Source organism: Strix aluco, chromosome 5 (assembly GCF_031877795.1).
Source record: "Strix aluco isolate bStrAlu1 chromosome 5, bStrAlu1.hap1, whole genome shotgun sequence".
Classification (NCBI taxonomy): domain Eukaryota; kingdom Metazoa; phylum Chordata; class Aves; order Strigiformes; family Strigidae; genus Strix; species Strix aluco.
In genome coordinates, this window is record NC_133935.1 from 8,308,176 (window position 1) to 8,322,183 (window position 14,008).

General features: G+C 50.6%; 1 protein-coding gene across 3 annotated transcripts; it reads left to right on the forward strand.

Annotated features, from left to right (window-relative positions):
- Positions 1-6,184: 6,184 nt before the first annotated feature.
- LOC141923987 (C-type lectin domain family 4 member D-like) lies at positions 6,185-12,113 on the forward strand. Of its 3 annotated transcripts, XM_074825781.1 has the most exons (7): positions 6,185-6,566; positions 6,866-7,130; positions 7,510-7,605; positions 10,148-10,240; positions 10,624-10,775; positions 10,998-11,119; positions 11,517-12,113. In XM_074825781.1, exons 3-7 carry the CDS (start codon positions 7,539-7,541, stop codon positions 11,659-11,661), a joined length of 579 nt encoding a protein of 192 aa, XP_074681882.1. In that variant the 5' UTR covers positions 6,185-6,566; positions 6,866-7,130; positions 7,510-7,538; the 3' UTR covers positions 11,662-12,113. The 3 variants fall into 3 exon arrangements, with proteins under 3 accessions (XP_074681882.1, XP_074681881.1, XP_074681883.1); XM_074825780.1 differs by lacking the exon at positions 6,866-7,130; XM_074825782.1 differs by lacking the exon at positions 6,185-6,566 and having other exon boundaries at positions 6,810-7,130.
- The last annotated feature ends 1,895 nt before the right edge of the window (positions 12,114-14,008 follow it).

Here is a 14,008-nt window from a genome sequence, read left to right on the forward strand (position 1 = left end):
GCCGCTATGAAGTCTCCCTGGAGCCTTCTCTTCTCCAGGCTGAACAACCCCAACTCTCTCAGCCTGTCCTCATAAGGGAGGTGCTCCAGCCCCTGATCATCTTTGTGGCCTCCTCTGGACCCGCTCCCATGGGAGGAACAATCCACACCACTGTCTTCAGCCACTTCCCTGTATGCACTACGGGGATCTTACCTCCTCCCACAGTATGTAGGGGTTTTGTCTGGGCAGGACCAGGATCAAAAGATGTTGCTGTGCCAGGATACAGCCTTACCATACAACTACTGCAGCAGAGGTTGCATCTGCCCGGTGAGAGGAAATGGCTCAGAGACAACCTGCCTACACTGTTCCCTTGCACACAGCCAAATCTCTGGAGGGGACTGGGCACAGGAAACCACTTCTAGGTATATGGTGAGTATTTGTCAGGCCGTGCTTGACCTGGAGCTGTCTCCAGAGGCAAAATGGCTGGTGCCTTCAGTGTCACCTCGAGGAAGAAGTCCTCTTCCCAACTCAGATGCTGCTCCCAGACCCTCCTGGTGCAGCAGCGTTCCTGGGAGACCAACCCCTCGGTGGTCCCTGTATGGGCATTCCCGCCCAGGCGAGACCATGCTGCAGAAGAGGCAGGGCTGCTGCTGCTACATGAGGTCCCTTCCACAAGTGCATTGCCTCCTGAATTGCCATCATGTCCTGCTGCAGACCATATGCCACCATGGATCCCACCTTTTCTCCACCCCTTCACACTTGCTGGCTGCTATGCCTCCAACTTCTCTTTGCCTCAGGAAACATCATCTGCCTAAGCTTTCCCGACCAAAGAGTGCCAGCTCCCCAGAGGGCACTGGTGTGCATCTCCTGGCTGTGCGACTGTGTCTTACCTGTGAAAGTGAATCCTCTCTCTGTGTCCCAAAGAGAGGGGAGAACTTGTACTGGAGGTAAAGTGACCAGGAGATTTGGCTTCCTAAGCCAGTCAATGTTCTGTGAACAGCAGTGAATGGTGGCAGGAGCTGCTGAATCCTGTAGCCCAGCAGAGGCAAGGCTGCTGCAGCTCCATGTCCCCGGCTCAGACAGCAGTGAGACTGAGCATGGATGTACAATATGGACATATATAGACACATAAGGATGTATACATCTAAGCAACCCCACAGGTCAACACAGACACAAAGCACTGACACAAACACAAACAGCATGAGCAGCCTGATCCTGTTCCCCTCCCTGCCTGCTCGCAGGCTTTCATCCACGCAGCAGAAAAAATGTATCTTTACACATATACAACATGGCCCTCTCCAGCAGCAAGGCTTAGTCATTCAGTCTACCCATAGCTGGCCCCTGCATCCCCTGGTCTTCCCTGTACTCGGTCTCATGACAGACACAAAGAGAAAAAATCCTCCCCAGGAGCTGGTCAAGACTTCTGTTCTGCCTGGGAGCTGCCTTGGACAACTGGGCCTCTCTTCCATTTTCAGCGATGAGGTTCCTGGCGGTCATAACTGCTTGATGTTGTTCAACCATGTAATCTGACAGGTGGGAAGGGTCTGGAGTCCTTTTTTGGAAAGCAGCCACCCCCACTGGTTGTCAAAGCTATTTCCACCGGTGTAGTATTGACACTTGTAGGGATTTGACTTCATTCCGGAGGATACCGTCAGTAACACAAGTTGCCATGAAGCAGTGTCACAGACAGCTGTCAGAAAGTGGTGGTCAACAGAGACTTGTGGTGGTATCAGGGAACTGGAGAAGTGCAGCGCTGGAAATAGCCCCCCTTCCCCTTCCTGGTCCTCGCCAGCTTCACAGTGCAGAGGTGCGTCTCCTGTAGAACAAAATCCTTCCCTGCTGCCACTTGAGTTAATGTCCTCCAGTGTCCTCTGGTGGGAACATGAGCACTGTGCTCTTCACGGCCTCTTTGTGGCTGAGATGCTTCCCCCTCCTCCAACTGCCTTTTCCCAGTGTCAAGCCTCATCTTTCCTCACAGGTCCTACTTAACAAGTTTCTTTTCACCCTTTCTCTTACTTTGCCTCGGACTCCTCCCATGCCGCTCTGGCTCTGGCTAAGCCCAATGCTCTAGCTGTGAGCAGCACAGCACAATTTACCTCTTTCCCCCTATTTTGCATATCTTGTCCCAGAGTTAATATGTTTTCTCTGGACACCCACTGTTGGACAAGGCGTTTCCTCCTCTATTTAGGGCGTTTTATGAGGGCCCAGCTCACCCCTGCAGAGCAGCATTTTAGTCACTTCTCCCAGGGTTTATCTCCATGTTGGATTTCTTCTCCATGCTGTAACTGTCCACGTCTGCCTTCCAAGAATTTTATCTTCTCTGGTTTTAGTTAATTTCTCTGGTTTCCAGATCACCTGTCCTCCCAGCTGCTTTCTTGGCCTGTTGTCTTGTCCGTTCTCAAGCTTTCATGGCTATTCCTGCTCTTTGACTGGTTATTGACTTTTCTTCCTCACGGGGCTTTTGTTTTTGCATTAGTGGACTGAAAGGGACATGCTTTGTCTCCTTCTGAACAGACCCTGAAAAACTGGATAGGGAGCAAAAGAAACGCAGTGGTGGTCTGGCATGGTGAGTCGACTGCATCCCGTCACTTCACAGGATGGGTCTCCATCTTCCTTGAGAGTTCCTCCTGCACAGGCGTCCTGGGGTGAGACTTTCTTCCCAAGACATGCAGAAGATGAGCTCTCATAGACCCAGGTCCTGCCTGTGTTTACGTGCTGTCATTTCAAGAAGGGTGACATGTGACAGTACCCCTTCCTGGCCCTACAAGTGAGGGCCTCTTCATTTGAAAGCTAGGAAGTATCCTCTCTAGTGGCACAGTTCTTCCTAACCCCATCCTGGGGTCGTGGGCTCGGGTCTGCCTGGAGGGGACCTTCTTGTCTGGGGTCTTTAGTGATGTTGCCACTAGTTTCTGGCTTTTGCTGTGCAGGGCTCCCCTTTAGGCCTCACTCTGTGATAATTCTTGACATGCAAGAATAAGAAGGAGCACATTTCCTTTCTTCCCTTCTCCAGCAAAGAGCCAAACCAACAGAGGGGAGGTTAGCCTGCAGTGGTAAAGCTAGCTGAAGGTGCACAACCCTTGAATGACAGAGCTGACCGGCAGTTCCCTCTGCTGGGTGTGGAGAGCCTGGGGTGAGCTGCGGTGAGCAACATCGCCTGCCAGGTCTGAACATGGCCCTCTTGTCTTGGCTGGAGGAAGGAGGCAGGCTTCTGTGTAGGACTGATGCCAGTGGGATTAGCGTAGTAGGAGGACAGGGGTGATTCATCCAGGGGTTTCTGGATGTATCAGCATCTGGAAGAGTCCCTCTCCATGCCCCTCTGAGCCCTGGACCCCCATGTCCTGGACGTGACCTTTCCCTGCAGTGCTTGCCAAGGCCATGCTGGAGGGTAACATGTCTCCAGTTCTGGAGGCCTGGGGAACCAACTGATGTGACTGATGAAGCGTGTATTGTAATCCACTGGAAGTCAGAAGTACACCAGAGGTGGAACAAACTTCCACATGAATGACAGCCATTGCCTTCAAATTTCTGAAACTGCAGCATCAGCTGTCTGATGGAAGAAACCTCATCCTGAGAAAAATTGAGACACCAGCAGCGACCTGACAAGAACACAGATTTTTTTGAATGGCTGTGAATGCTGGAGCCTGCATCTTCACTCTGCTGAGTGGGAATATTGAGTGGAAGCAGTATGGTCAGGCAGCTGGTGACCACCAACCTTCTCTTCTCCAGGCCGAACACTTCCAACTCTCTCAGCCTCTCCTCATAGGAAAGATGCTCCAAAAGATGCTCCATTTGCCTTTTCAAGGCATAGGAAACTTCTCTCAATTACTGCAGCCTGTCAAAGACACCGGCTTTGCAATGAGATTGCCTTTTTCCTGCGTGTTATTTGGACACATGGTTAGTGGAATGGTCAGTTGCCTGGGTAACAACCTGCAGAGAACAAGCCAGCATTGTCCTGGTGCCTTTGGTGACTCTCCGGAAAACAGGCCGTATTCGCTCTCTGTCCTCTTGGCAGCAGTCTCTCTGTGGCCTGCATCACTGTCTAGTGCGAGGCTGGGTGTGCTGCACGAAGGGCCAGAGGTGCTTTCAAACATGCTGCTACTACATGTTGGCTGAACAGATGTCCTGGAATGAAAGCCAGGACAGCAGCACAGGGTTGGGCTCACATGGAGGTGATCAATACAGAAGTAAATCAGGGAAGCGTGAGTCTTCCCATGGGAATCTTCCAAGCAGATCCTCAATTCGGCCAGTGTCTGCTCTCCTGAAGTCTCTGCTTGTGACCCTGTGCACACACCACAGTGAATCCATGTGAGCGTGCTTGCACAGACCTTCATCTTGGTCAAATGGACTGGATAGTAACAACTGGATAGCAACAAAATAGGAGTGTGAATGAAAACCGCTGTGGGCATTGAATACCTGAAACTATCTGAGATGGCATTTGCCCCAAACCCACTACTCTTCAAGCAGAACATCACCACCAGCTTAACAATAACCAGGGAACTAGCAAAAGGCTTTGGAGACAGACAAGAGTCAGTCTGAAAACAAAGTTTAGAAGAAGCAAGAACATTTTTATCAGCAAGAAGAGAGAAGTGGGAAGGAAGTGGCCATTGATGCCAGGTTTGATAGCTGCCCCACAGCTTTGCACCCTCTGTCTGTCACAGAGCATCCTCCCTGTTGGGTGCCGTGGGTAGCCGTGTTCCTGGCAGTGAGGGGGGCAACATGTACAGACCCACAGCTTCAGTGTGCATACGTGACCTCGTGCTTTGTCACTGACCTGTGGGTTAGCAGGCTGTAGGAAGTGGCATGGATGCACACGAACTCTAGACTCCAGCAGGTAGCGTGTAAGAATAGGGGAACCCTTCCTCCCAGAAAAGGGGATGTGTTCTTGCATCCTGCACTTCCTGTGGCAGGAGTGGGAGGTTGCACAAGTAATCATGTGACTATCTGTGTGTATGTGGGAGTTAGAGCTTTTGGGGATTAGTTATGTAAAGACGTCTAGATCTTTGTAGGTGTTTATTAATATTTTGTGTCTGGTATTGTGCTTTATGTGTTGGATTGCTGATCCTGACCCTGAATATACAGGCCATGGTTTGTCAGTTATTCATGTCATGAATGAATTGGTAAACTGCTGAGATGCATCCTGATTAGATTTAAATGACATGAACTGAGCACATTTTCCTTCTGACAGTTTTGTACCCTCTGCATTCTCTGTCCTGGTCAGTTGAAGTCAGCTCCCTGCCCATAGGAGCAAAAGCAGGTATATTTTAGAGCAATAACAAATACAATGCATTCTCCTTTGGGGACATCTGTGGTGCAATTCAGTTCTGTTTGCCAGCATGACGGCTGGGAACTTTTATAAAAGTCACTGGAGAATCTCTCACTGTGCTGTGAGTCCAGTAGCTAGTGCCTCCTAGTAGCCCATACCTTCTACAACAATACCAGCAAGCACGGGTAGGGACCATCCTTCCAATGCAACAGAGCTGTTGGATGGTTCGACCCTGCCCGCAGCCTGTTGTGCACAAAGAAACATACTCAGAGGGTATTTTCTACATGCAATTTAGGCTTGTCCTCATTTGTAACCCGTTTTGTGCCCTGCTCTTTTAAGACTTCTACTGATATGCTTGTGCTTTGCGTTGACTACCCCATTCCGTCCTCAGTGCATCCACGCATGCCTCTTCACAGGGAGAAACTAGCTGATGGAACAGGGAAGAGCAAAGGCTGCGTACCCACCCCAGTCCATTCAGAGTGCAACGAGATCCAGTCAGGATTCTTTATCCTTAGGGGTATCCTTAGGGACACTTTAGCCTGTGGGGTTTTGAATCAAGTCACCTTGAAGAGCACCTGAAGCACCACGCATGTCTGTGCCTTTTGTAGTCGTGACCGAGTGAAACCTCATGATCTGTAATGCGCAGGGATTCTGGCACCATCCAGTGATCCCTTCCGGCCTCCAGCTCCATGATGACAGGTCATATGCAATCCCTCCAATCCAAGCTCCATCCTCTTTTCCTGAGCATGTAGTTACAAAGAGTGTTGACAAATTCTTTGTTGTGCTCTGGGGTGCTGGGCTCTGGCTTCACATGGGACTTGCCCGGACTGACTCACAGAGATGCTTTCCTGCCGTTTTTTGACTCCCTTTTGCAGGACACTGTGAGTGGGTTTAGCCCTGTGCTCGCAAATACCAACAGCGCAGGCATTTTCACACACATGCTCACTCACCAGGAAAGAACAAACACCAGTAAGGCCAGTAGTATGTCCTATGAAACTGATTGACACTGTGCAAAAGGCAGTTGTTAGGCCTTGAAGGATAGTACTCTGCATCTGTTTTCATTTGCCTCTGTGGATTTCCGTGTCACAACAAACATCTTGCGAAATGTGCTATCAGAGAGATGATGTGCTGTGGGGAACACCCAGGATACGGCTTTTTCTGAACACCAGGTTAGAGACCCTGAAGGCTCCTCAGCAGTGTGGAAGCTGCCCGAGTGCAGTGTCCTGTGCAGGAGAAAGACACTGGTAACGTGGACTCTTGGAGAAGAGGGATATGGCAGTAGAGATAATGAATCGCCGAGGGAGTGTCAGTCCTGGAACTGCAGGTAACCCCAAAGCCTTCCTTTCTGTCCTCCTGCAGAAGAAGGGGGAGGTGGGGTTAAATACAGAGCTGGGATAGACAATGGGCATGGTACGGTGGCTGGCCTCATACCAGGAGAAGGGGCTTGGGACAAGAGCAAAGCAACAGATGAGGGAACTGGGGAGTGCCTGGACTGGGAGAATGACCTTCTTCCCAGAGCCGGGGCAGTGAAAGTCCAGGCAGACTATGGTCTGCCATCCCCTTCAGTGAGTTCTTTCTGTAAGTGATGGGACTGAAGAGTGCTATCCTACTATCATTATCCAGGTGAAACTATCTGCATCAAGCTCAGCACAAGTCACTGCTCCCACCTCCGGTGTCTCTAAGGAGAACCAAGCTCTCCCAAGAGCTCCAAAGTGCCCGTTCTCCCTGTGGAAACAATCTCTTCTGTGCGTCTGCCTCTGCAAACACTGAGCTGGACCGTCACTCCTTTGAGTGACTACACGCTATTGCATAAAGGGGCTTGGGGAAGAGAGCCAAAATAAAGGGAGCTAAGAGAAAGAAGTTCTAAGGAGAGATGAAGAGGAGGGAGGTAAGGACAGAACGTTCAGTGAAAGACAGGGGTAACAAGGGCAACAAGGAAGATGTGCTGAGGAGAAAGGAGGTGGGATGGGACAAAGAAAGGAGGAGTGCAGTTTGGGAAGAGTACAGGCAGGGCTTGTGATTGATCGAAAGTGAAACCAAAGAGCAGCTTCAGGGCAGCCCCTGTGTTGCCCTACTCTGTGGGTCTGACCCACTGCTAATGACGGGTGGCAGGACCTGTTTACAGCAGGACCTGGTTATAGCATCTGTGGGTCTCCCCAGTCCTTGGAACAAGGGCACCAGCAGGTGGTTGGGGTACGGAGCCACCTGGGTGATCCTGCCCCTGACTCTGGCTTGAGGGATTCCCACTCTTGCCTTGTGTTTTTCAGCTCCAGCAGAAGAGAGAAGCTGCTCCTGGATGAAGCCCTGGGTCTTCCTTGTTTCTGCCCTTGCCATCAAAACTGCCTTTGTCACCATCTACCTTGGTGGGTTGCAGGGTCTCTTAATTCCCCTGGGATGAAGGGAGCACCTGACTGCCTTTGGTCAGATGGAGGGACAATATCCTACTCTCTCTGACAGCAGGCAAATGCCTTTCGCCAAAACAGCCTGTTCTGCTTCCCCTCTTCTGCCTCTGCCCTCTTAGTCAGGGAGTAGGGTCCCTTCCACCGTTAAGGTTTGTTCCCTGCAGGGCTTCCCACTGCTCCTCTCACTTTCCCACCTGCCTGAGTAAAGCCAGGCCTGGATAAAACCAGTCAGTTTCTCCCCTCCCACCAAGAGCTGAGAAGTCTCTTTAGTGTCAGAGGGCATCTGAGGAGGTTCCCCACAGGCTGCCTTTGGATGTTGGTTCTCCTGATCTGGTCTCTCTCCTGTGACAATGTTGCAGGCAAGGGGCCAGTGTGATGTCCTTGGAAATACTGCTACCAGGCTGCCCATATTTTAGCAGGGTGGGGGTGAATCCATCAAAATGCTGTCCTGGAATATCCTATTGCTCTGTGATGACTCTTGCGTGCTTCTTCTTAACTCCCTTGTGTGAGGCCTCAATACTCAACTGTTCTACCCCTTCTTGATGAGGGTAAAAGTGTTGCTCTAAAGCTGCAATGCCTGGGAAGATCAAGAGAGAATGTATCTATGGGGTTTTTTTATCCATCATGTGACTTTCTGGCTATAAGGCAGATCTCTGGGAAAACCTGGCTAGTGTAAGGAACTGCCTGTGGTGGCAGCAAGGCTGTCAGATGGACATGTCTGTCACTCTGCATGAGCTGAGAGCTAAACACTTGGACAACACTTCTCTGACGGAAGCGTTCCCAGAGGAGCGTGAGCCATCTTGCTTTCTCGGGAAGGGTAAGGCAGAAACTGTGTCTCTTGCCAAGCAGAAGTTGCATGGACATGGCAGAACAGAGAGAGAAAGGGAAAGGCACTTCAGGCAGGGCCTTGTGACAGGAGCCTGTCAGGCTGTTGACAGCTTTACTTGCGGAGCATGGAAGAGAGCGTTTACCTCTGTCCAGATTACAAGCGTGGTTCAGACTCCTCCCATAGCACCTGGGACCCTACATTGTGCTCACGGAGATGAAGGACAGCACATCTTGTTCAAAAGCAGGATTTTTTTTCCCACCACAGAGGAGGGCTGGATGTGCTGCCCAAAGGGAGGGAGATACTTCCAAGAAGAGTGCTATTATCTGTCCACTGATGGGATGTCCTGGGTGTTTTTAGATATTTCACACAGGAAGTTTTAATCTTTAATGGCAAATTTACTTATCCAAGTTAATTGATGTTGTGTAGGATTTAGCAGAGTGATACAGCAATGTATTTAAATGAAATCACAATGGCACTTAGCAGAGCATAGCGATTGCAATGCACGTTTGAATTACAATACAAATGTGGTTCCCATTGTCAGTCTCTGCAGTATGCTCAACATCAAGACACTGGGTATCCCCAATGACCAAGGAGGAATATGTGGGTTAAAGCCAGCTCAGGCCCATTGATATCTTGAGGGATGATTTTGTTACTAATACATTGGCTTCATGCTCCTCCGGCTAACTTAGGAAGACACTGCCCTCTTTTTGATCTTTAGAGGGATGAACAGGTACACAGCTGGTCAATTCACTCAGCTGATGCAACTGGTTGATTCACTCAATAGAACTAGATAGATCAAAGTCCATCCATCTGGTCTCCTTTGTGTTGAGAAGAGGTCGCCTTTCTTTGCAACAGGTGTGGCCAGTCACGCATCAGCCTTGCCCATCTCCTCCTCCGTTATAGGAGTTCACTGATGAGGCACAGAGGCCACTATTACTCTGCCATCCTCACTAGAATGATTTTTCTAAATGCAACGTTTGATAAAACAAGACATCATTTAGAGATTATCAGTGCCACTGAAGTGCTGCTTTTTATTCACTGACTGTAAAGAGATTTAGACAGGCAGCTTGGCTGTAGGTATCTCCATGGCAAAAGCCTATGGTTGGGTGGCATCAATCCCAGCCCTTCTGGCATGTCCTCGGTGTGATGCCCTTCCACTGGTCCTTCTGCTCTCTGACATGGAAGATTGTCTCTTTCTGGCTGGAAGGCAGCCACACCACTTGTTCAGGGCAGTTTTCTCAGAGCCGTGGACCAGGGATCCACCAAGCCCACCCCTTCAGCTCCACAGCACCCAAGGGGGCCTGATGTCAGCTGCTCGGTGCTGGGACAGACTCTGTTGACAAACCAGAGGCCAGCTATGGCCACCAGGCACTGTTTGGGTGGGTCACAGGCTTCTCTAGCTTTGTTGGCCATGTCATCCTGTCTAGATCTTGTCAGTCAGTGGGCAGAGGAGTCCTTGTGGGCAGCTGTGGGCTGCTGGGAGCAGAAATGCCCGTTCCCTTCGCTGAGAGGATGGCAGTTACCAGTTGTGAAATGGAAAGAGACAGCCCCAGGAGAGGCGATGCTGGGACAGTGCTTGGTTGGGACCTGGGGAAACAAGAGTGAAGCCCAGAGATGGTGTGTGAGGAGCTGGGAGGAAGGGGTAATCCTGTCGCCTTTCCTCTCCCTTTCCAGTTGCCCTCTTGTCCCGGAAGGGTGACCAGCCCACAGCCCTGCAGCAGGCATTCACGGAGTGGCGGTGCAGCTCAGCGGAGCCACAAGGCAAAGGTCAGCTGGCAGGGGTGCAGGAGGTCTTTGGGATGGGGACAGTGAATGCTGGGGTCTGCTGTGACAGCCAGCAGCAGTGGGAGCAGACTCTGGAGAGGCAGAGTGCAGAGGAAAGAGGTGGGGGGAGAAAAGATTTCCTGCTATCAGCTTAGGGGGAGGAGAGGGCCCTGTTAATGGTGTGCTGGAGGGCAGGGTGGCTGTGAAGTGCAGCTCTAGTCAGGAAAAGGGGCAATATCCCCTGTTCCCTGGGGCTAAGGGCCTAAAGGAGACTGTACAAGGAGAAGTCAAACCAGATCACCAGAATAACTTTGTCAAGACCTGAGATCATGTTACAAGGATTACCATGGACTTAGCATTCACCTCTGCGGTCTCTCCCTACACAGAGCGAGGCTGGATGTGCTGCCCGAGGGGATGGAAGCTCTTTCAAAAAAGTTGCTATTATATCTCGGGTAATGTAATGCCCTGGGCTGAGAGTGTGCAGAACTGCACTGGGATGGGCTCCCATCTGGTGGTGATCAACAGCGAAGCAGAGCAGGTAGGTGCATGGCTGAGAGAGGGGCACAGCAGCCAGAGACACAGTGCCAGGCCCTGGAGGGGACTCAGAGCCCTCCTTGTCCTGCAAGGGAGGGGAATGTCCTTTCTGTGTCCCTGCAGCACCCGCTTCCCTCTGCCACCAGCCCCACCCCATGGGGACTCTTGATGCCTCTCTCTGCTCAGTCCTGCACCTCATAGGCATTGCACTCTCCGTGATTTGCAGCTTTTCATCTCTGAGAAGATACAACAATCTTCAAAAGGATTACATTATTTCATTGGTCTGAGTGCAGAGAAGGTGGGCCAGTGGCAATGGGTGGACCAGACTCCATTTAATGTGTCAGCAGCGTGAGTATCCCTGGATGGAGAATGTTTGCTGCGGCTGCTGGTAGTGTGAGACAGTAGGGGAGACGTGAGGGTGTCTGTTGGTGCATGAGAGGGAGGTGAGACAAACCCTTGTGAGAGGTCAATGATGGAGCAGGAGAGGGCTGTGTGGGACACCAGGGTCACATGGCTCTATCCCTGTTATTAATTAACTACCTGTGCAGTTAATGAAGTAGCAGGTTTCTACAGAAGACTGGTGCCAGTGGGATATCAAAATTGGAGGAAGGTGGTAGAACTACTGTCCATGATTAGACATCCAGAATTTTTCTGTCTCCTCTCCAAGCTTTGCATCCCGCTGTGGCCTTCCCCAGCAGTGCTTTACAGAGTACACTGGCGAGTTACACGTCTGTCTCTATCTCAGGTTCTGGAGGAAAGGCGAACCAAGTAATAAGGATGATCAGAAGTGTGTAGCAATCCAGAAGGCTTCAGAACCACCCAACAATTGGAATGATCTCACATGCGAGCATCATTATCGAGTTTGTGAGGCTGCTGCAGTAACTGTGTGATGGAGATACCCTCACCCTGAGTAAAACTGAGAGATGAGCAGTGAGCTGGGAACAGTGCAGGGCTGTGTTGGGAGGGGTGGGGGGCCCTGGAGCCTGCATCTTCACTGTGCTGGGTGGGACGATGTGAGTGGAAGTGATATGACTCAGTGTCCAGCATTCCCAGTGCATGTAATGGTTCAGGGACCACAAGAAGGCTCAGGCTCATCAAAGCAGGTCCTGGGCTCTTGTGTCCTCTTCTCTCTGAGTGGGACCAGCAGCCACTGAGCAAAAAGAGGTTTAGTTCTCCAGGAAGAAGACACAGGAAAGGAAGACAGATGTTCAGAGCTGCAATTTCTTTTGTCTCCTTGAGCAGAGGTGTCTGCTTTCTGTTGAGTCACACAGAGAATATCCTCTAGTTGCACTGGTTTTGCTGAACAAATGCTAAATTTTTATATAAGAGAAAATACAACATTAGACCGATGAAAAAGGCTCTGTGCTGTGTGTGTATGTTTCTCTTTTCCTCTCTAAGCTGCAGGTGTTTTATGGAATCATAGAATCACAGAATGGTTTGAGTTGGAACGGACCTTAAATTTCATCTAGTTCCACCCCCCCTGCCATGAGCAGGGACACCTTCCACTAGCCCAGGTTGCTCAAAGCCCCGTCCAACCTGGCCTTGAACACTGCCAGGGAGGGGGCAGACACAGCTTCTCTGAGCAATCTGTTCCAGCGTCTCACCACCCTCACAGTGAAGAATTTCTTCCTTCTATCCAGTCTAAATCCACCCTATTTCAGTTTAAAGCCATTATCCCTTGTCCTGTCACTACACGCCCTTGTAAAAAGACCCTCCACAGCTTCTCTGTAGTCCCCCTTTAAGTACTAGAAGGTCCCTATAAGGTCTCTCTGGGACCTTCTCTTCTCCAGGCTGAATACCTCCAACTCTCTCAGCCTCTCCTCATAAGGGAGGTGCTCCAGCCCCCTGACCATCTTTGTGGCCTCCTCTGGACCTGCTCCCATGGGAGGAACAATCCACACCACCTTCCTCAGCCACTTCCCTGTATGCACTACGGGGACCTTACCTCCTCCCACAGTATGTAGGGGTTTTGTCTGGGCAGGACCAGGATCAAAAGATGTTGCTGTGCCAGGATACAGCCTTACCACACAACTACTGCTGCAGAGGTTGCATCCGCCCAGTGAGAGTAAATCACTCAGAGACAACCTGCCTACACTGTTCCCTTGCACACAGCCAAATCTCTGGAGGGGACTGGGCACAGGAAACCACTTCTACGGATATTGTGAGTATTTGTCAGGCCATGCTTGACCTGGAGCTGTCTCCAGAGGCAAAATGGCTGGTGCCTTCAGTGTCACCTCGAGGAAGAAGTCCTCTTCCCAACTCAGCTCATGCTTTTGATTTTGCACTAGTGGACTGAAGGGGACATGCTTTGTCTCTTTCTGAACAGACCTGAAACTATCTGAGACGGCATTTGCCCCAAACCCACTGCTCTTCAAGCAGAACATCACCACCTGCTTAATAGTAAACAGGGAACTAGGAAAAGGCTTTGGAGATGGACCAGAGTCAGTCTGAAAACAAAGTTTAGAAGAAGCAAGAACGTTTTTATCAGAGAGAACAGAGAGAAGTGGGAAGGAAGTGGCCATTGATGCCAGGTTTGATAGCTGCCCCACAGCTTTGCACCCTCTGTCTGTCACAGAGCATCCTCCCTGTTGGGTGCCGTGGGTAGCCGTGTTCCTGGCAGTGAGGGGGGCAACATGTACAGACCCACAGCTTCAGTGTGCATACGTGACCTCGTGCTTTGTCACTGACCTGTGGGTTAGCAGGCTGTAGGAAGTGGCGTGGATGCACACGAACCCTACACCTCCAGCAGGAAGCGTGTGAGAATAGGGGAAGCCTTCATGCTTTTTCAGTTATTCATGTAATGAATGAATTGGTAAACTGCTTAGATCCATCCTTAATTAGATTTAAACTACATGAACTGAGCACATTTTCCTTTCCCAGTTTTGCACTCTTGGCATTCTCCATCCTGGTCAGCTGAATTCAACTCCCTGCCCATACGAGCAACAGCAGAATCACAGAATCATCAAGGTTGGAAAAGACCTTGAAGATCATCCAGTCCAACCATTAACCTCACACTGACCGTTCCCAACTCCACCAGATCCCTCAGCGCTATGTCAATCCAACTCTTAAACCCCTCCAGGGATGGGGACTCCACCACCTCCCTGGGCAGCCCATTCCAATGCCTAACAACCCCTTCTGTAAAGAAGTGCTTCCTAATATCCAGTCTAAACCTTCCCTGGCGCAACTTAAGGCCATTAGTTCTTGTCCTATCGCTTGTTACTTGGTTAAAGAGACTCA